Consider the following 22,769-nt stretch of genomic DNA (forward strand, 5'->3'; position numbering starts at 1 on the left):
TAGGAATAGAGTGCTACCACTAGGGGCTCTGTCTGTCTCTTTTGTGTATGTATAATTAATAGGCAGCAAAGGGAATTCTTTACATGTGGTTTAAACACTATCTTTTTTACTAAGCTGTGAGATATGGGTTTATCGTCAAAGCTCGCTCTCTTCGTCTTATAAATAAAATGCATGAAGCTGAGCTGTAAGATGTGGATTTATCACTACGTGCATGGTAATAAAAAGAAGAAAGAAAAAAAAAAACAGTATACATAGGGGAAACTCCTCAGAAGATAGTTTGTGCAAATATCTGAGTTGGTCTGTTTTAACAATTGATGAATTTACCAGATTTATTCATTGACTTGAATTGCAGATGAGAAGGGTTCTCAATGGCTACATGACTGATTATTCGTCAAATTCAGAGAAGGGGGCGAACACACACATCTGACAAAGGTAAGGAAGTGGCTGTAGTCGTAAAACACTTTTTTTATTTTTATTTTCAGCCCTGAAAAATCTATGTGCTGAATAATTTTCGACTCTGCCAGCTACATTATATCTATTAACGGCATATTTTACCCAAGGTGCTCAGAAAAAGGTGACATTGCTGGCTTTATAGATGCCAAAAGGCAGATTAGATGATAAAGCTATTCACACTGTTTGGGCAGCGCTATGGCTTTGACAGAGCAGGATCACGCTTGCTGATGAAAGAAGTTTATGTATCCAGGCATTTTGGTCCAGTCCAATCATACTACAATCTAATGATACCATCAATATTAGGGTGCCCCACACATGATCTACCGTATTTCCTCGATTCTAAGACGCACCATCAATTTAATAAAATATTTTGGGGAAAAAAGAAACAATGCCTTAAAAGTGCAGAAAAAAAGTAATTCGTTAGATCATGTGATACTCACGGGTCTTCTGCGATGTTATTGCTCTCACTCTGCACCGCTTATCCAGCCACTTCTTCCCCCCTCAACCTTCGACGGGCGAGGACAAGTTCCCGCTGCTGCCCTTCGACTCCCAGGTAACAGCATGGCGGCTGCATCCCTCCGCGTCTTCCCGGCTTACAAGGGCTTAATGGGTTTGGTGGTGGGGATAGGGGGAGGGCAGGTCCCATGCGCACACCATCCACCCCTTCCCCGGTCAGAGGGTCACCGGGAGCTTAACAGCCGGCCATTTTGGAGTGAGGGGAGGAGTTCTGGTCCCGTTAACACTTGCCCGCCAGGCTGAGAGTCAGGGGGCGGGGCTTAACGACCGGGGTCAGAACCGGTTAAGACTGCCGAGCTCCTGTTGGGCACTAGAACACTTTGGAAGCATCCCCGCTGAGGCTGCTGGGGCAGCTTCGTTTTTAAAAAAACCCATAGATTCTGAGACGCATCCCGATTTCACATGTGAAAATGGGAAAAAAGGTGCTTCTTAGAATCCAGGAAATACGGTATGTCAGGAATTAGCTGCTTGATACATACAGCCCCTAAAGCCAATAAGTATGATCTGTATTATGTTGATTATCTGTGATTTCAGTTTATCGTAAATGTCTGTTATACTTCAACATTTCTGTAAACTTTCAGTCTGAACTTTACAAGGCTGATTTCAATTGGTTTTTGAAACGACTGATCCGGAATGGCTCCAGATCGTATCTCAGATGCTCCCCGATGCTGAGTTCGCTCAAGATCTTTCCTACCACTGGGGATAGTTTGAAACCATGACCTGTTGGAAGAGTGTGAGAGTGAAACATGAAGTTGACAGTGTGATCGAGGAGCAGGACTCTGATGTTCCGCTTCTGTTTTTTTTTGTGTGTGCGCTATTGCATTTCTCAAGCTCACCTGAAAATCCAGCCCCTATGATGATGTTTTTGTGAAGTGGGTGACGATCCAAAATAAAATTTCGATCTGGCGTATTCTAAGTGTAGGAAAGGAAAGTTAGTTTGCCTGTAGCAAGTCCAGCTCTACTGCTGCTCTCCATACCTGCCCTATGACACACTCTGTTCAAAGAGGGACCAAACACTCCGTCTAGAACATTTGGTCACAGTCGTTTCGTCGTGCCCAAATCACCGCCGGCATTTAGCTGCTGCTCACTGCGCCACCGGGACACTCGGCCACTTACCGCTAAGGCAAGTCATTAACCTTAGCCCTTACTTTAAAATACTCTATTACTAACGCATCCCCTTACCTTAAAAGCCTTTACCCCTTACCCCAACTGCTAAAACCCTAAAGTTAACCCCTTACCCTAAAACTTACCTTCCCGTAGAAGCGGTGGAGCGGTGGTGGAGGGTCCCCCTGCGGCTACATGCCGACGGGGAGTTGGCTATGGTGGGACAGCCATGACCAATTTTCCCATTCTATCAAACACTTGGCCTGCCAGCAAAATCATGTCTTGCAATATGCAAGCGCTGTTTCCTCCATACAGACACCATTCTGCTGCTGTAAAGTTATCGTGAAAATACACCAACTCCCCAAAATTATTTAAAGGTTTTTCAACTGCACAACAGGCTTGTCCTGCAATAATCTTAGTTGTTTTACTTATTCACTCAGAACTCTTCTTACTGCACCTCGGATTTGCTCTGCTACATCCTTAGGACATTCGTAGCTTGGCTTGTCTGATTCTTCCCTTAAAATCCTCTCTGCTACACCACTGCTTACTCCACCACCAGCTCTGCTACTGTGCCTCAATCCTGTTTGGCCACCGAGAGACCCTTTGCCACAGCCGCTTAGCCACAGCCGTTTCGCCAATGACGCAAGTTATTTTAACGGCTTTTAGTGGTTAAGGTAGGGAGTTACGGTAGGGGTTAGGATTTTAGGCTAGGGTATTAAGGTAAGGGGTTAGGTCTTTAGGGTAGGGGGTAGCGTTAGTATTAGGGGCTTTTAGGGTAAGCTTAGGGGCTTACCTTGGCGGCGATATGGGCACTGGAGAGATGTTCCTGCGGCGAGGTGAGTGGCGGCTCAATGTCGGCAGTGATTTGGTTGCGGCAAAACGGCCATTACCAAATGTTCTAGACCGCTCAATTCTACCCAACAGCACCCCCTGCTATTCTTGACTCAACCCACATCTCTGCCACAGTGTATCAAGCCTGCAACATCACATGTGGCTCTGACATTATCCTACATTCTGACATCTTGTACAAACCTTCTTTCATACACAGGTTTTTCCCAAAGCAATGTAGTCCACCCCTGTGCAGAACCTGTGATTCTAATGTTACCACATTGCACAGAGTGTTTTATTGTACGACTGTTGTGCTATGCACACTTTTACTTGTAGTACTGCCCTACGCTGAATCCCCATAGAGCTGTGCTCACCGTATACATGCACTGTTCTATCACAGCAGGCTCAGGGTGCAGACTTGGAAGATAGTGGCTGATGAAGTTGCAGAGTATACGGATGTCCTGGATTTGGGGTTTTGTGGCCTGGAGGTCCCGCTGTTCGGGGTCTGCCTCATTTCCATGGTGATAGCAAATCTGTAGGACAGATTTAGGGGTGGGGTATGGGGATGTGGGAAAAGAAGACATTATCGGATAAAGAAACAAAAAGACGTTATTGCTCATGAGTGCACAGTATAGAGGATTGTATAGCAGGATGGTGATAGCAGTGCCGTCTTAATGCATGGGCACGCTGGACAGTTGAGCATAGGGGCCCCATGCTAATCTATGCACAGACCAGAATTTAACACTAATTTTCCGATCACCCGCCTCAACATTCAAATCTCCCGCTAACTCGGTAGAAGGACAAAAAATACGACTTGTAGCGGAGAGTTGGCAGAGCCCAGTGCACTGCTTTGCCCGGGGGCCTATAATGCTGTTAAGACGGCCCTGGGTGATACAGTATATGTATGTGAGTAATTAAACTGGATATAAGGGACATATTTAAGTTGAACTTATGACAGCGGCCTGTTTATATAATAACCAAATCTGCAATTGAAAATATGTGGTAATATTCACAGAAAACAATGAAAATATGTCCTTAGACTGTTGTACACGAAATTCAGTCTTGATCAGTACATTTGGCTACTTAACGTCTGGATTTTGTCCCTCGTCCTATAATAAAGTTGCTCTCCCTCACCTTAACGAGTCCGGGATACTCCTTGGAGGGAAGACCATAGATTTCATGCTCTCCGTTTGATTGTGTACTCAAGAAGCAGGGGAAGTCCTGCAGGATTCCGGATCTCCCGGGAATCTTTTCTTTCCAGTAACACACATTAATTTTCAGAGTCTGGGAGACAAATATACACTAGCTAGCTGTAAAGAAATTCAACCCAACAAACAGTAACTGTAATGTCATATAACATTAAAATCGGTGCTCAATAACTGATTTAAATCAAGCTAACCATATTAGAACAAACACACATTAGCTACTGTAGTCGTGTAACTATATTAACCAATGCTCACTTACGGTTTTGGAATGTATATAATAGAGTAATACATAACTGACACGTCTGTAATGCAATATGTCATGCACTGTATTACTAACAGAAGCTCAAATATACAGAACATAACTGAATATTATACGAAAACCAGCACACCCTAACCAGAATATAATATGTATTAATGTAACAATATCATGAACGTTGACGGAAGCATATCATATTGCCTTGGTAATTTAACAATGTGAGAAATTAATTAACCAACACCCACTGTAATTACATTAGGACCGACAGGCCCGGAGGCATTTCTTGCACATGGCTACTGAGGAAGTGTTTCAACCCACAGGCAATCTATCTGTTGCTATCGTAGGGTGTATCCGTAGTTTGTATCTACCACATTGTTACAGCAGAGAAAGAGCTGGTAGTGCGTTCCCCATACAGTAGCTCGGCTTTACATTTTTTAAATACACATTTGTTGGAGGTTGCGATACCTTTTTAATAGTCCAATATTACTGTTTCCTGAGCTTTTGAAACCTCACAGATCCTTTTTTCAAGAATATTTCCAAATATGTCTTCAACTCAAGATTTGAGGTGTGCCCATTATGCCACGTGTGGCTCATTCGAGTGCATATATATATATTTTTTTAATTTGAATTTTATATTAAAACAATTGACACGATTTCCCCCTTTCCGGTTTTGCGCGCTCTATGCATTTTTGTGAAATTGATCTGCTTGCCCACTTTTTAAAAATGGTTGCCATTTTCACTTGTAGAATAAATACACAGAGGGCTATGTGATTCACTGCTTAATTTATGATTTAAAGTGGAAAGCAAGAAAACCGATATCTGCTCATTTGTTTATTTTTTAGAGAAGGAGCGTCTCTGAGTGAAGACACTGACAGGCACTGAGTTTGAAGCAGGGGAACCTGGTTGAATTCCCGGTGTCGGCTCCTTGTGACCTTGGGCAAGCCACTTTATCTCCCTGTGCCTCAGGCACCAAAAACATAGATTGTAAGCTCCACGGGGCAGGGACCTGCGCCTGCAAAATGTCTCTGTAAAGCACTACGTAAAACTAGCAGTGCTATACAAGAACATATTGTTATTATTATTATTTTTTAAAGATGACTTTTGATGTCCTGTGCGTAACTATATTTTGGAGGGATTATATCATGAAGGTGGTCCATATCTGCCCTCTACAGTCCCCTCATTTAGAAAATCGTAACCCATACTTGACTGCTAAGATGTCCCCTAAACTGTGCCACTAAAGGCTGTTTACAGTGAGTAGGGTTGTATAATTTGTACAGCAGTGGCCTAAAAGATTCCTATTTGCACTCGCTAAACCAGAAATGCTAGGCTGGGAAAGATTCAATCCTTGGAGTAACCTCCATAGCCATACATAAACAATATTAAAATCACATTTATTTAACATATATACACTTCCGGTGACGTCATCCGTGAGCACAGAGAGATCGAGAGCGAGCACACAGCTCTGAGAGACTATCAGGTCGTATACTTACAAGAAGAAGCCTAATACTGTGGTAGACCATTTGCGCATTGGTATTTATAGCCACAAAAGGCTGCACCAACCCCCAAGCACAGCGAAGCACTTGTTTAAAGTAGTGGCGGCGCCATGTCAATGATAGTGACGCCCTGACGGGTAACTGCAAACTGGACGGCGCGCCTTAATTTAGCCTACTTGCAAAAACATACTACTACTATTACGGTACCCCATATACCTGATACATGCTTACAAAGTGTCAGAACTGGGGGTGCATACACTTTGTTATTTGCATATTATATAGGGTGACGCCATACAAGGACTAAATAGCCCCATAGGGGATTACCAATACAGCAGCAATCTCTACCCTTGTGGACTTCCGTTTATAGTATATAGGGTACTCGCAGAACTGCTAGCATACAGTTAATTGTTGTAGAGAGCTCAAGAAGGAGTATATATTATGTGTACATTGCCCTGAATATAATTGGAGTTTCTCATTGTCTAGATGAGTTTATAAGCACTCACTGACGACTCATCCTTCTCTCTGTGCCCCCCCCCTTGAGCCACATAGTGGCATTTTAATAATTAAGATTTCTTGTATATATGTTAAATAAATGTGATTTTAATATTGTTTATGTATGGCTATGGAGGTTACTCCAAGGATTGAATCTTTCCCAGCCTAGCATTTCTGGTTTAGCGAGTGCAAATAGGAATCTTTTAGGCCACTGCTGTGTCCTTTCACCGTTTTCTAGTACATACCCTTCCTGTATGCACCCTATCTTTTGATTACCAGCACATAAGTTAAATAGGACACTTTAGGTGAGCGGTAGCCATTTTTCTGATTTGTTGTATAATTTGTAACCTGATATTTGGTTTTCCAAGCTCGGCTTCATATGACTAATGTACAATAACATATAATTTAATGATAGTATAAAGAAGACATCCTAACTATTGTATTAATGATAATTACATAATCACGAAGTCATAACTGCATTGACAATTTTCTAGCAAATTAATTTCAACTGTAATTATTTACAAGAGTTTCTCATCGAATAAAGACACTGACTCTGTAAACAATGACAGAGTTTGAATCAGGGGAACCTGGTTCAATTCCCAGTGTCGGTTCCTTGTGATCGGGCAAGTCGCTTACAGTATTTTCCTAGTAGAAAAGTGCGCTCCTGATTGGCGGGTAGAAACTGCTTTTTTGCTACTTAAACCTGCCACGGGACGTTTTAGGCCAACACCCTGATGAAGCGCCATTTAGGCACAAAACGCATTGCGGTGAGGTCATCACTCAGCTACGCGTCATCGTGACGACGATACCCGGAAGCTGCCATCGTTTCATCTCCACAAGGACGCCAAACCCCAAAATTACGCTGCTTTCCTAATAACATCTACGGACTCAGTCTTATACTTTACTTAGGTAAGTATATAGAAACAGGTTCTGAGTATCGGTGCTCAGTGAGTCCAGAACATATATAGCATAATCAAGTCCTGAATAATATGCAGAGAGGTATAGGACAGGCTCTAATAAATATTCAGTGAGACCCTAAGACCGAGTGCATGAATAATCCTGCAAAGGTATGATAAACTGACAAAACAGTGATACTAATAGGCAATAACTGAATGAATAATCCTGTCAGTATAAGTATCACTGAAGCAGTCCCTCTAGATTAGCACTAACATAAGGTCATCTTATCCAAATGATCAAAGAAAGGGAATAACTCACATATTCAGCTGCCCGTCCTGTGTGTGTGCATCACGCCCATGTTTGCAGAAGAAGTAATCCAAGGGATAGAAGCGGAGAACAACGATGAAAATTAGGGGGCTAAACACACGCAGTAAAATGAAAAAGTAACCTTTAATCCATGGTATGCAGGGAACACCGGTCAAGTACTCTGACGCGTTTCGGGCAGGATGCACTTTGTCAAAGGGCGTCCTGCCCGAAACGCGTCAGAGTACTTGACCAGTGTTCCCTGCATACCATGGATTAAAGGTTACTTTTTCATTTTACTGCGTGTGTTTAGCCCCCTAATTTTCATCGTTGTTCTCCGCTTCTATCCCTTGGATTACTTCTTATACTTTACTTACCCTTGTTTCATCTGGGACTGTGAGATTGTGGGGTACTGACTAGCCCTTTGATTGGTTTCAGGATACGTTTCTCTGTGGTGATGTGAATTCGATGAGAGGATGCTTGGATCTATCTATATGATCCTTTCTTTTTACTGCAAAGTTTTAATGTAATTTGTTAATTGCTTTTTTATATACATAAAAATCATTGTATGGCAATTGATTTTTGTTTTCTCTTTTTTTGCGCCCTTTTTTTGTTTAGTATTCTCCCAGTGCCTCAGGCACCAAAAACATAGAGTGTAAGCTCATCTGGTTAGGGACGGTTTCTGTAGCAATCCTACGTGCTGCTTATCCTACAATACTACGTGCTGTGTCCCATTGGGAGAAAAGCGCTATATAATTTTTTTATTATTATTAGTCATATGGCACAACAGCTTTCCTGTTCCATAATGCCAAGGAAATATCATACATGAACTTTATATTATATAGTGATTGTAAAATTAACATAACTAGACTATGCAGTCATATCATGTATCTATATTTTAACCATAATACCCCAACTATAACACAATATGTTGTATGATGATGTACTGTAATTATCACACAAACTCTTGTACCATAGGTTGTGATTAAACGTATTCTAGTCAACACACCAACTTTAATGTAATACAGTATCAGTGTTGGTTACGATGCACTGCACTGTAATGAACACACTATTTAAGATACTGTGATGCCGTATTCCCAATTTTGGAGAATATTTAATCTACATTCATTTGACATTATCCCGTGCAATGGAAAACCGCATATCGAATATGAGCCTTTGTATTATACTGTAAAATAATACATATTTTCTTTTGTCATAGAAAGCACGTAATGATATATAAAACTCATAAACATTAAATACCATATTAAATTTCATGGTGGTTGATAACCAAGGCTAATTCAACATCCCATGTTATTGCATTACAATCCACACACTGTAACGGATCAGTTTTAGAGTCAGAAAGTCAGTGTCACTGTTCAGCCTTGTGAAATATCCGCTCAATCTTCTGCATGACATTTTACCCTGATACTTACAATAAATCCGGCCTCTTGGCAGGATCGTGTGTAACAGGATTTACAAACCCACTTGCTCCAGTGATCCTTGTACTAACTGGTGTATCCCCTTGGCTGGTCATGAGCAACTGGGTAACAGAGCTCGATTCTTAATGGCTCTGATGTCAGTGTAAGTGGTCTGGATCTTGCTGGAAATAAGTATTTCGTGTAAGACCAGACAAATCAATGCCAGGATAGGGATTCTTCAATCACGCTCCAGACTTAACTACTCATACACCAGTATTTACAGAGTAAAGCAGCAGAAAGGTTAACCCATCAGAAGTTTATCACTCACACAGCCTTGGTGGTATACACTCAGAATAGGGCTGCAGGTCATGTAATGCCAAGGGTGGCGAGAACATAATAGTAATAGTAACGCAACTCCTGAGTGCTTTGGCACCAAACGATCTTGCAGTCCCCAAAACCCTCTTCCCTGCTTTCACAGTTCTGTTCGGGATCATACTGCAAATCAAATTAATAGGCGAGTCATAGTTTTTACATTATAGGTAGCTGCCATTTCCAAGAGAGTGACGGTTTCAGATGAACGTGGACATGTCTCTTTGTATGAATTGAACCACTCACCTTTAGGGGGAGCTCAAGGCTGAGGGGACGAAGCACTTTCTGGGCCCAAGGCCCTGCTGTGATCACTAGTCTCTCTGCCTCATACACACTGGAGGTGGTTGTCACGGTAACCACAGGCCCCGGCTTTATGTGCATCACCTTCTGTCCGTCAAGGATGACTCCACCCATGCGTTGGAAAGTCTCCTGGAAGATAGAGGGAAGATAGGGTTCTTTATGTGGTGTCTACACGAAGTCTCAGTTACACACAGTATAATTCAAAATATTAGACCCTTCAACATTTGGCACAAGAAAACATGTACACTTTAGTTCCTCTATCTATATAGGGCATGGGAAGCCCCAGTATAATTAATTGCTGACCCTTCTGCCATCAGATGGGTTAAGATATGTACGTATATCTTTATTTATATAGCGCCATTAATGTAAATAGCACTGCACAGCAGTAGTACACATGACGTAATAATATAAATAACAAATAATACAAATAACACATAATGGGAATAAGCGCTTCAGACATAAAAGTAACATTGGAAAAGGAGTCCCTGCCCCAAAGAGCTTACAATCTAAATGGTAAGTAGGAAGAACGTACAGAGACGGTAGGAGGGTGTTATGGTAAGTGCGTCTGCAAGGGGCCAAGATCAATGTATAAAGAGTATAGTATCATCCACGGAGGTACCCATATGGTTTGTTAAGGAGTTCGGTTTTAAAAGAAATCATAAAGGTGGAGAGGGTGCCAGTTGGATATTGAGGGGAAGGACATTCCAGAAGTGTGGGGCAGTGAGTGAGGTTTAAGGCGGGAGAGGGCTTTAGATACAAAGGGAGAGAGAGAAGACATCCTTGAGCAGAACATAAGAATCGGGATGGTGTATAGTGAGAAATTAGAGCCGAGATGTAAGGAGGAGCAGAAGTGTTGAAAGCTTTAAAAGTGAGGAGGAGAATTGAGTGTCTGATATGGGATTTGATTGGAAGCCAGGAGAGGGATTTCAGGAGGGGAGACGCTGAGACAGATTTAGGAAAGAGTAGAGTGATTCTGGCAGCAGCGTTTAGGATAGATTTGAAGGGAGACAGGTGATAGGCAGGAAGGCCGAACAGCAGGTAGTTACAGTAGTCGACCTGGGAGACAATGAGGGCCTACTGTACGTCAAGAGTTTTCGTAGTCAAGCAACAGAGGAAAGGGCGTATCTTTGCAAAATTGCGGAGTAAAAAACTACAGGTTTTAGCTACTTTTGAATGTGAGGGATGAGTCAAATGTTACCCAATGGCAGTGTGCATGTGATACTGGGCATATGATAGTGCTTCCAACAGCAATGTAGAAGGAGATAGGAGGGCCAGGTTTGGGAGGAAATATAAAGAGCTTTGTTTTTACATGTTAAGTTTGAGTCGGCGGAGGGCCATCCAGGATGAAAAAGCAGAGAGACCTACTGAGACTTTGGTCTGTACAGCAGGTGTAAGGTCAGTTGTTGAAAAGTAAATATGTGTGTCATCAGCATAGAGGTGATATTTGAACCCAAGAGATATGATAAGGTCAACTACAGAGAGTGTGTAAAGAGAAAAGAGATGAGGTCCCAGGACAAACACTTGGGGTACCCCCACAGAGAGAGCGATAGAGGAGGAGGAGACGGTGGGAGAGGTAAGAGGTAAAAGGAAATCCAGGATAGAGCTTTGTTATGGATACCAAGAGTTTCCTGGAACCAGGGTCACGAATGATGTATGAATAATTCCAGTAAGCTTAACTCAATTCCAAAGCACAACAAGTCCTTTTGTCTTTCTTAGTTTTATTGAAGGAAAATCACAGGAAGAAAGGTACTTGTAGATGTAGTGTGGGTAGAGAGTGCTTCTCTGTCTGAAGTGCAGTGTATCAAAGATAAGGCAGTGTAAAACAGAAAGGCCTTGCTGGGGCAAATAGCAGGCAGGTACACACTCAGAGTCCAGGGTGAAAAGGAAGTGAGGAGCAAGGGTCACACTAGAAGGGAAGTGAGACTATACTAACTGTCAGCAAGGACAGGGGGTAGGAATAGCCCACTCTCAGCTAGGAGAATAGGAGATGCAGGCAACCAACACTGACTAGGGCTGTGTAAACAACATGTACAGTAACAATAATGTTGCCTTTTCACATGCAGCTAGCTGCTGGGACAGGGAAAATAACAGGCAGCTAAATTAGGGAGATATGAATCCCATGAGCTGCAAAGGGAGACAGAGAAATGTGGAATCTAGTTCCAGGACAAAGAGTATGGAGAATGTTTAGGAGAAAAGGGTGGTCCACAGTATCAAAGGCTGCAGAGAGGTCGAGTAATATGAGCAAAGTGTTGTGACCTTTGTCTTTGGCAGCATGAAGCTTATTGGTTATTTTAGTGACGGCTGTTTGAGTGGAGTAAGCAATGCAGAATAGGAGGTGAGAAAATGGAACAAGGCGTTCAAGGAGTTTAGAGGCAAAAGGTGATAGTGACATGGGAGGGAGACATGTCGATAGTTAGAAAGACAGGTAGGGTCAAGCTTGTTGTTTTTGAGTAAGGTATAACTGTTGCATATTTGAAGGCGGAGGGAAAGGTATCAGAGTAAAGGGAGGAGTTAAATATGTGTGTGAGTGTAGGGATTAGAGTAGGAGCAAGAGGTTTTAGGAGATGGGTGAGAATGGGGTCAAGAGGGCAGGTGGTAGAGGCAGAAGAAGAGATCAGTAGCAATACATCCTCTTCTGTGACAGCTGAAAAAGTCGGAAGGCAGGAGGAGGAGAGTTAGGAAGAGGGGTAGAATGGGAGGAGGATATTCTGCTTACTGTACACAAACTACCTTTGACCAACAAAGCATTAATTTCTAAATACTTATATAAACACACTAAAAGGGATGAACATTTCCCTTTGACTAGCTGAAACTTCCAAGCTTCAAACAAACGGTGACAGCAGACAATAGTGTGCCGGCACTTTGGCAGATATACTGCACTGTATATAATATACTGTAGATACAGCTAGTATTCAGTAGTAAAGGACAACAAAAAAAAACCCCCAGGTACGGTTCCTGCTAAATAGGTACAGTTAAAGGGGATGAAATGTTAGACATTTGGATTAATTGATAATGTACTGTACCAATTTATCTCACAACACATCATGCATGTTTGAACTTTGTACACCAGTGCAGCAGAGACACATTACCTGTACAGCCCTTAGGGCCTTGTCCGCATATAGAACTCCAGCAGTGAGATCAGTACAGGCGACCTCATCAGGATTTAAGGAAAATCCAGGATACTTCTGTTTCATTTGCTCCCAACTCAGATACTCGCATGGGATCTGGTTCTGTTGCATGGTTCTACAGGTGGCCTCAAATTCTTGGTTTCCAGCTTTTGCAAAGAACACAGCTCCTGTTTTCCTGTGATAACAAGCAATTTGTGGCACGCTCAAAATACATTGTGAATACAAAAATAGCAAGGTCGGCACACAATGGGAAATGATATAATTCTGTTAGAAGCTCTATTACATGGAATTTAAACACAACCTGGGCTGGTTTGGGATGCAGATTACTGTCTGCTTTGCATTTTCGGATACAAACCCTTACAGTGAAATAACAGTTCAGCCATAACTATTTGTCCGGTGTATCTTTGTTATGGGATACGTTAGTGAAGGACATGCCTATCCCATTAACATTTAATTGGGTTATCCACATTGCATCTGTTCCAACAGAGCATTGCAGATGATAGCAGAACATCGTGAAGTGAGGCTTTCTTACAATAAGGGGTTAAGATTATTTCTTTCCTGGGAAATAGCTCAGTATGTCTCCAGGGATACTGCTGTGGCATTCTGTGATGTCCCTGAAGTGGCTTAAAATAGATGTATTGTTAGGAAGAATGTAAAGGAAGAAACATAGCATCAGCCCATTTGAGTGGTAGTCTGAGGGCTACATCAGGGCATGCAGAGACCTGTGAGTGGCAGCTTGGAAATTAAATATGGGGAAAAGATATTTCCACACAATTTTATCATAAAGGTGAGATTGCCCTTGATGGAAATCCTCAGCTAGAAACAGAATCATGCGCCCAAGAGACAGGAGCATGCGCATGGTGATTTTCATCTCAATAGTGAATGGCAGATTGAAATATTAGAAGCAACCATGTGCATGAAAATGTATGATCGTCTTCATATAAGACTTAATATAATAATAATAATAATGCGTAAGTCTTAAATAGTACTGCTAGTGAACATATCACTGGGCATTAGTAGGTTAGTATAGGCCAGAAGAGTGCAGCACAAGGCAAAGCTTGTCCAAGGTCACATCATGTACCATTCCCTGGCTTTGGAACTTGTGCCTCTTACGTCAGAGACCTCCAACAAGCAAGAAGAGTCCCAAAGCAGAACCAAGAGTTTATTAAACACATTTGCATCCCTTACCACACAATTATCCTTCTCTATTCTATAAGCTACGATGCTGTCCCCTCCGTGCTGAAAGAGAGATCAGCTCCATTCAAATGAATGGGGCTAAAACGTTCTCCTGCACAGGGAACCTGCTTTAGAATATATTGCTTAACGTTCTCTTCCCTCATTTGGTTAGAAAAGACTGAGTTGTAATAATTAGTATCGTTTTGATGGCAATAAGGCCTACAAGCATTATCATAGAGAAAGAAGGAAAGAACAAATAATGTCAAGATTCCTCAAAATCTGTGCGCCTCGGGACACCTGAGATTTTGGTCCCTCTAAACATGTCTTGGACCTTCCTGGTCTGGTCCAAATTTTGCCTTAGACTTGGAAGGAAACTGTGAAAACAAGTGTTTCCTCCTTATTAAAGGCCATGGCTCCCTTCCTCACCACCATTATGTGGGAACAGTGGTGGTGAGGGAAGCAGAGGGAGTGCGAGAAGGAATGGACAACAGAGATGATACCACTATCTGACCTGTCTCTCTGCCAGCCTGTCAACACCACCCAGACAATGCCATTAAGGCTACTATATTAACCGTTTACATAGTAGTAGCATATATTACTTTTAGAACTACAATTTATTTTGTTATTTTAACTCAGTAGGAAGCAAAAGAACACCAGATGACTGATTTTAATTATTTGTGGGGATCACTTTTTTGGTAATCAATCACATACATGTTCATCCTAATCCAAAGTCAAAACCCAACAAATAGCGTTTAGGCAAAGACAAAACCTAAAAATGTTTTTAGAGGCAAAAACATAGGACCAGTGTTGGTGCCCATTTCAGCTGGAAGTGGAACACCCAAACCATTAGAGATACTGCCACTGAAAACAAAAGAACTCTGAGTGCCACGTCCTGCCGAATCGGACATTGTGTTATAAGAATTGCCACATGCAGACAATACATACAATCAATATGGTAGATCTGGCAAAGGGTCTGTGTTTTTGCTTCTTTGTTATATCACGGGTTTGAGTGCACGTTATTGAGGTCTTGAAATCATCTCTCTGTGTTCTTTTTGGTTGTGTATTTCAGTTTTACCAGTAGTACACCTATCTGTACTTACCTTACTTACCTAGGGCTGAGCTAGTATTTTGTGTTATACTTTGTTATTATATAGTATTATTGTTACCCTTGCTGTCATTTTTTTCTAAATAAGGAAAAAGGAGCCAGAAGTGTATGAATACTGTTGTATTAAGCGTTCATTACTGTGGGGGTAGGGTAACATGTTCTTGTTACAAATTGGAAGTGAAGCATTGTGAAGTTGGGGGAAATTATTTACACAACACTTATTGCATAACTGAAAGGACTTTGCACATAACAATTCTTTCTATGAGCTGTCTATCTCGTTTTATTGAACTTGGAGCATACAAAGGTTTGTAACCTGTTAATTATAAGCATGCTGCAACTTTTGTCCCAAACGCTTTTAAAGCTGCAGTCCCACTCAGCAACATACCACAACTAAGAAATCGACTATGTTACACCTTCTCTACTCCTATTAATAGTTGCCTCATAACAAGGGGCTCAGTGAGTAAAAACGTGGACTGAGAACAATTATACAGAGTTTGAATCTGGGGAAACTGGTTCAATTCCTGGTGTCGGCTCCTTGTGACCTTGGGCAAGTCACTTTACCTCCCTGTGCCTCAGGCACTAAAAACAGATTGTAAGCTCATCTGGGCAGGGGCTGTGTCTGTAACAATTCTATGTGCTGCTCACCGCGCGCTATACTGTAAATGTGAAGTGCTTTGAGTCCCATTGGGAGAAATTTTAAATGGACCAGAGAAGTGAAAATATACAATTAAAAACAGTTTTTGTTCTTGCATTGATGGAGCAGGTGACTGACAATTCTGTACGCTGTGGCTTGAAACAGGACTGCACACACTGCTGTGGGCATATGGAGGGCAGTTGAAGGTCACCGTTCTTTAGAAATCATTGGCACAGTAGGGCTGCATTGTGCCCCTTTTGTGCACCATCCATGCTACAGACAGATGATAACGCTGCCACCAAAGTAGCCAGAGCTACAGAGATATATTGATGGAAGAAGAACACGCTAGCCAAACAAAAGAATATGTGCTTTGTTGGAGCTGTTGAAACCAATTGGGATAATTAATAAACAAGAAGTTAATTTGGATGCAAGAGGATCGCAGAATTAGAATAATGAATACCCAATGACAGACTGCAGGAGTCCTCTGTCCTTTATGTAGAGCCCTTAGGCACAGCAGCTAGGAATAATTACATTCCCCATTACAACTGTGTATCTCTGTCACCTTTCATGGAAGAAAAGGGCACCGAATGCCTTGGAGATAAAGAGCATGAACACATTACATAGTGGGGGCAGGCACTCATTGTACCTTATTCTCCCGAAATGCAGTTCCGCAGTGCATTATATACAGAATGGGATTGCTTTTCCAACCAGTGCCATTTCATAGGGCCCACTCAAGGGAATGGGTTGTTAGGTGTCTTCTGACCTGGAAGGCGTCCTATTGAGTAATTAGTAAATATTGCCTATTTACTTGAATGGGGCTATAAAGCGCGCTGGGATTCACTAAATCCACAGTGTGGGGTGTCGCTCCCTGACCCGGCGTTAACTACCCTTCAAGTCAATGTGATGCCTCACATCATGGCTTAGTGAATCTGCCCGAGGTGTCTTAGAGCAGCGGTGTGCAAACTGGGGGGGGGGCGCGAGATTAACTGCGGGGAGCGCAGGGTTTACAGAGGCCCCGCGCGCTTCCCGAAGGCACTTAAATTAAGTGCCGGGGAAGCGGGAAGGCCTCTGTAAACCTTACTGACCGTGGTTCAGCCGGCACCTAGCGACACGTCGCCATGGCAACGCGGTGTCAAATGATGCCGCGGGGCCATGTGATGTCGCGTTGCTATGGCACCCAGACGCCAGGAACCACAGTAAGGAGGATGGAGGGGGGCGTGCAGAGAGCAGGACAGCCGGCAGGGGGCTGCAGGGGAAAAAGATTGCGCTCCCCTGTCTTAGAGTAACACTTATTGGCAAATCTGTTTTTTTATTGAAATATGCAGAGTCCAGTAAGAACCAGAAAGAGTAATTTCTACCATGTCCACAAAGGTTGAAGTTAGAAAGTGAAGATTAAAATGAATTGGCGCAAGTAGAAATGAGCTGATGCTGCATTTGTCTGGCCATCCACACTCCCATTGTAGCACCCTGGTGGGTATGCTATGTTATTTTATTGGGTTAATGGTTCCTAGAAGGGGTTAACTATAGTGTAACTGTCTCCTATTCTCTTAGCTGGAGTTGCTGGGCAGACACATAGCCACCTCCACCTTCTAGATGATGCCTAGTACCTTATGTCACAAGATACGGATACTTTGTAGAAAGGTAACCCTTCCCCTAGTAGTCATAGTGGCTAGTGAAGTCACTATGTAGTATATAAGATGGGGCGGAAGGTTCTAGTTCAGATTTTACTGGACCCACAGTGAGGGGGATCTCATCCATGTAAGTCATGTCAGTGTGTAACTACAGGTGTTAGATCCAGAATTTCCAGCTAGGGAAGATACCACTCCTAGAGATAGGGCACCTATAGAGGAAAGAGTCTCCTTGGTTCTGTCAGAGGTGATGGGGTGCAATCTCTCATGCCAGAGGGCACCCTGCCTTAGGATTCCAGTGAGGTAGGAACGGCCAGTATTCAAGTGAGGGAGTGCTTCAGTACCATAATGCAAAGTGGAAGAATGTGCCTCTTTGGGGAATGCTGCACCCCCAAAGAAGAACTTGTTGAAATGCTGGACTGTTCAAATAAAGTAAAAGAAAAGTTCCTGGCGCCATCTATTCTTGCTCACCATACCGGCCCTGCACGGATCATCAGGCCCCCTGAGAATAAGGTAGAAGAACCGCTGAGCATCACCTACACCACTATCTCTTCTGTTGGCCAGGGGTAGAGGTGTTACACCATTATCTACTATTGTATTTGGATGGCAAAATTGGGGAAAAAACAATGTAAAAAAAAAAAGGAGACCCAGATTCAAAACAATTGGATTTTTTCCTTTTATAAATCTGGTGTAATTCTTTGTTAATGGTTTTGCCCCAGTTTTGCAGATTATAAACTTTATTACATAGCCACCTTCGTGTATAGTGGTTAGCGCTGTTATACTGTATATACTGTAGTATAGGCCTAGTCCAAGTACCAAGAGTTCCATTGAAGGGAAGGATTTTATCGGGATATAGAATTGTGGCGTTCGAGAGGAAACGTAGCAGTAAAAGTGAACTGGAGGATTCAGAAATGGATGCTGCACACAATTAATATAGGCTTTATCTTTGCAGCTCTCAGCTCCAGGCACTCCTGGTACTGAATGAGGTAACCAACTATATATATATTCATGTATGCATGCATGCATGTTCCTGAGGCAGTGTCAGTTTCCCTTGGAACATGTGAGTGCAGAGGAGATGATTCTTGTGCTTCACCTGCATAATGTGGTCCCGGAGTCTCTCTCCAGTTCCGCCCAAAGCTGGTAGCTCTCTTCCATCATTTTGGTGTAGAAATCTTCCACATAGGCTCGGCGGATAATGCGTGTCTGCCCATGAGAACTGCCGCGGGAGTGAGGGAGGGGGAACTGAAACGGGCAAGGAGGAGGAACATTGAGAAGCACAATACATTTCCCTCCATCAGAAATAGTATAGACTGATAGCTCATGTATAAAAAAGCAAAATCAGTTCACTTTACTGTACTTCCGCCACCATAAAATATTTAATCTTACCAAATATAGACAGTTCAAAAGAATCAGACATGCAGGTTATGCACTCAAGATGCAATCTTCTTTATTGTATATATATATTTTTTGGGGAAACGTCTGGCAGACTTAACTGAATTATGGTAAAGTGATAAATGAGTTGCAAAAGCATAACCTTACATCTAATAATAATAATAGTAGCATGTTCTTGTATAGCGCTGCTAGTTTTACGTAGCGCTTTACAGAGACATTTTGCAGGCGCAGGTCCCTGCCCCGTGGAGCTTACAATCTATGTTTTGGTGCCTGAAGCACAGGGAGATAAAGTGACTTGCCCAAGGTCACAAGGAGCAGACACTGGGAATTCAAACGTCAGTCAGTATCTTTAGGCCCAGTAATATAGTGGGCGTGCGTGCGCACGGCAGTGAGTGTGGAGCCGGGAAATCGGGGGGAAGACTGTGAAAACTATGTTTTCACACCACTACCGCTCAGTGTCTGCAATGTATGTGTGTATGTATGTATGTATACAGGGCCGTCTTAACTTATGGGCACGATGGGCAGTTGCCCGGGGGCCCCACGCGCCCATCATAGGGTTCAACCAGGTTCAAACTCAGTGCCAGTCAGCGTCTTTACTCACTGAGCCCCTCCTTTTTACATCTATTAAATACTGAGCAACCGTATGTTAGTCACACGTCTAAAAAGCAGGTATGACCCACATTATTTAATTTCAGCAGTATTGGCATTTCTGCCACTTAAGTGATGACTTCACATGCAAAGATGAGTCAGAGGGTGCCCACTGATGTATTAGGGTGTTAGATGGCATTGAGCAACCACTACTGTACTTAAAAAAAAAAAAATATATATATATATATAGCTATTTTCAAAAACTGATTTCCCATTTCTGCCCTTGAAGTACGATTGTAATTAATCTTTTGGAAATGGATGTCTAAAAATATCTGCTTCCTTTCCACGCTTAAAGGAGAGAGAGGGAAAAAAAGGGCATTGAAAATATGGATGAAAGATAGGTTTATTACCCTCTATAAAAGCCAGAGGCCCACAATGCATTGCAAAGTGATACATAGCATGCATCTCTGATAACAAAGGGGGTATACATATTTGGCAGATCTTTTAGAGTGTAAGCTTTACAGAGCAGGGGCCTCATTATAATTAAAAATGAAATATTATATAAAATTCCCCTGAGCTTGAACTTACATTAATGTGCAGACTGAGGCAGTGAGTTCCCAGAGAGCTCTCTCTGATTACTTAGGAAAATCTCTGCTCTTGCACACCCATAGCTGGGGGTTAAAGTCTGTAGGGGAGGGAGGAAAGGACTTGGCAATTCCACAACTAGTGACTATAATGGCTATTAGAGATGGGCAAGTTTTTCTGTGGATTGAACCGTTCTTTTTTTCTAACCATGACAATCCACCCGGGTGGATTCTTAAGAACCCGACAACGGTTTGTGGAATCCGCAGATTGGATTCTTAAAAATCCAGCCGGATTGTTCACCGATGGCGGTTTTGGATTTATCCGTACGAATTGAAACTGGAACAATCCGTCAACGGATGTGTCACCACGGAACGGATTTTGAATGGAAAGCCAGGGAAATTCCCGGGACGCGGATTTTGACAGTTCATGCGCCCTAAATGCGTCATAACTGCCAGTCAAGTTTTCTTTGCAATTGACAAATGCCAGTAGATGGAAACAATTCTTAATGTCTTCATGTGTATGAGCATGAACCCCGCTACACAGGGAATAAGAGAACGTGAGCCAAATTTAAGAACATGACTGACATACCGACATGTACCGCTAATGATTTGCGTTGAGAAATTGATTAACGTTGATTTATTTTGTTGGAATAAAAAGCTTTAGACATAGCCCCCGCAGTGGCTTTGGTTCACAGATGAACTTGAGAGGAACCAACATGATTGTGCGGTCTTGCAATCGAGCACAGAACCAGCACTTTATGGCACTTCTTACAATGGAGTCCATTCTGGGCACCCCCCCCCCCCCCCTTCCTCCCCCTTGTACCTGTTCTAGCAGCAGAGTCTTCTTTTTGTTTTTAGCTAGGTGGTAGGCTGTAAAGGAGCCCTGGATTCCCGCACCTATCACAAGACAGTCATACTTCTTGCAGCTGGGAAGAGCCATGTTGTGCAGCTGGCTTCCTGAACATGCAGCATAAAGACTAGGAGGAGGCTCCACAAAAAAGTTCTTTATTTAGCCCCGCCAGCAGGGCAGGCGCAGATTCCACTCACTGCTGCTGCTGCTTAAAGTGGAAGTGTCAGGACAAAACGTGACGCGCACACAGCAACGTTAACCCCTGCAGGGCTTTGCAGATAGTGGCCGGGCTCATTTTTTCTTTATTTGATCACCAATTCAGAGTGACAGTGGTACCACCTGAATTATGAAAGCACAGGCAGTTCCCTTCAGCCCAGGGTTTAAATTGAGATGCACAGAACAAACTTTACATAGTTTAAAAAATTAAAGTGTACAGGTTATACTGTGGAGATGGTCAGCAGCAGTTAAAATGGAGGTTCAGTATTATAACTGCATAATAACAAATATCACAGAATATACACTCCAAGCAGCTTTTGTTAGGAGTTCGCTCCTCGCTGAATTATGAAAGCATAAAGTGAGATTATACCTACTCAAGAATAACAATTTGCAATGGAGCTACAGTATGTTTTAGGTTTAAGATTAGTGTCCAATGGGGCCTCGGCGTGGGGGAGAGAGAGATGTGTGTGTGTGTGTGTGTGTGTGTGTGTGTGTGAGGGGGGGGGTTGTGTGAGGATTGGGTTTGAGTGTAAGGCCTCGTTCAGGGTGCAGGCTTCGGAGGGAGGGCGGGCTTACGTGCGGGCGGCCGTTGGAAACAATGTATTTAAAGTGACGTGGTTGTCAGGGTAGCAGCTGCCCTGTCTCCGAAGTACGGAGTTGACGCTGGCTACAGTTTCAATAAACAACCCAAGTCGTTTTTTGAAGCTGCAGCAGCGTCACTGGGACCTCGGCAGCCAATGAAATCATTCTTGAGAATGATTTCAACACAGCAACTTCGATCCCTAAGCTCACGTCTGTAGCCCCGCCTCCTCAACTCTTGAAAAAGTCTGCTGGGGAGGATGTGCACACATCGCCCAGCAGACTGCCACTCGCACACGCGAATGCCCGCCCTCCAACTCCTGCCTCTGGCGGCCTGAGAGAAGGGGGTGCTCGGAAAGCCACTGACACAGGGACCCTGTTAGAAACTTTAGATTTACTTTGCGTTTTTATATTTGTGGACCGTTTTAATTTGTGTGCATGGGCTTCCCAAAAATGTAGTTGCACCACTGTGGTTAGGAATCACTCCAGGAACAATATTTTAATGTGATTTGTCGAAGCTTGAACCCCTCACTAACGCTGCTTTCCATTTCTTCATGTGCATTATATCCGCCAGGTCTGAGGTCACTCAAACCTCCATCCCTTTTTATTTCATGTCAAGTATAACAAACGCTACCAACAACTTTCCTACCCTTGACATCAGCACACAATGACCGAACACAATGATTGCACCTCGTCACAATGGAACATTTTCACAGGTAATACACACTGTACAGTAGCCCCTCCACGATTCAACAGAAAATAAAACCTGGGCACTCCATTAGAATAGCAGCACATATTTATTATGCTGGAGGGGAAATCATGACTCCGATATAGTGCTTCATATCAAAGCATTTTACAGATGCAATTTCCTTGGCATCAGATTTCTATTAGTCTGTCTTTGTTAAGAGGCTTCCCTTTTCTTCTGCCACTTTCTTCCAGCAAATGTGCGTGTGTGTCCCTGTGTTTCTATGTATGTCACTGCTAGTTTATATGTGTTTCCTCTTTCAAATATGCTTCTTAACCTGTTCTCTGCCAGAAAGGGGGCCAGCAAAACATTCGTTTTGCGAAGAGGTTAAATCGCAGGAATCCCAATTTTCAATCCCCCCCTGTGCAGGTTATTCTAAACTCTTTTTCTGCTAGAGGGAGTCAGCCTAGAAACAAAAGGGTTACTGTGTATTTGCTTTGGCTGACCTTTCCCCCATTTGGATACAAGTGCCCCCTCAGCAACAGTGTACTGTATGTATTTATTGTATCG

At 42.8% G+C, this 22,769-nt stretch overlaps 1 protein-coding gene across 1 annotated transcript; it reads right to left on the reverse strand.

Moving 5' to 3' along the window:
• Positions 1–445: 445 nt before the first annotated feature.
• On the reverse strand, positions 446–20,859 carry PIPOX (pipecolic acid and sarcosine oxidase). The gene is made up of 8 exons (XM_075589230.1): positions 20,693–20,859; positions 18,399–18,547; positions 12,724–12,937; positions 9,581–9,763; positions 4,036–4,185; positions 3,276–3,434; positions 1,806–1,881; positions 446–1,689 (listed from the first exon to the last, which is right to left on the reverse strand). The coding sequence occupies exons 1-8, from the start codon at positions 20,807–20,809 to the stop codon at positions 1,559–1,561; spliced, it is 1,179 nt and encodes a 392-aa protein (XP_075445345.1). The 5' UTR covers positions 20,810–20,859; the 3' UTR covers positions 446–1,558.
• Positions 20,860–22,769: the final 1,910 nt, after the last annotated feature.

The sequence above is a fragment of the Ascaphus truei genome, chromosome 3 (assembly GCF_040206685.1).
Source record: "Ascaphus truei isolate aAscTru1 chromosome 3, aAscTru1.hap1, whole genome shotgun sequence".
Lineage (NCBI taxonomy): Eukaryota > Metazoa > Chordata > Amphibia > Anura > Ascaphidae > Ascaphus > Ascaphus truei.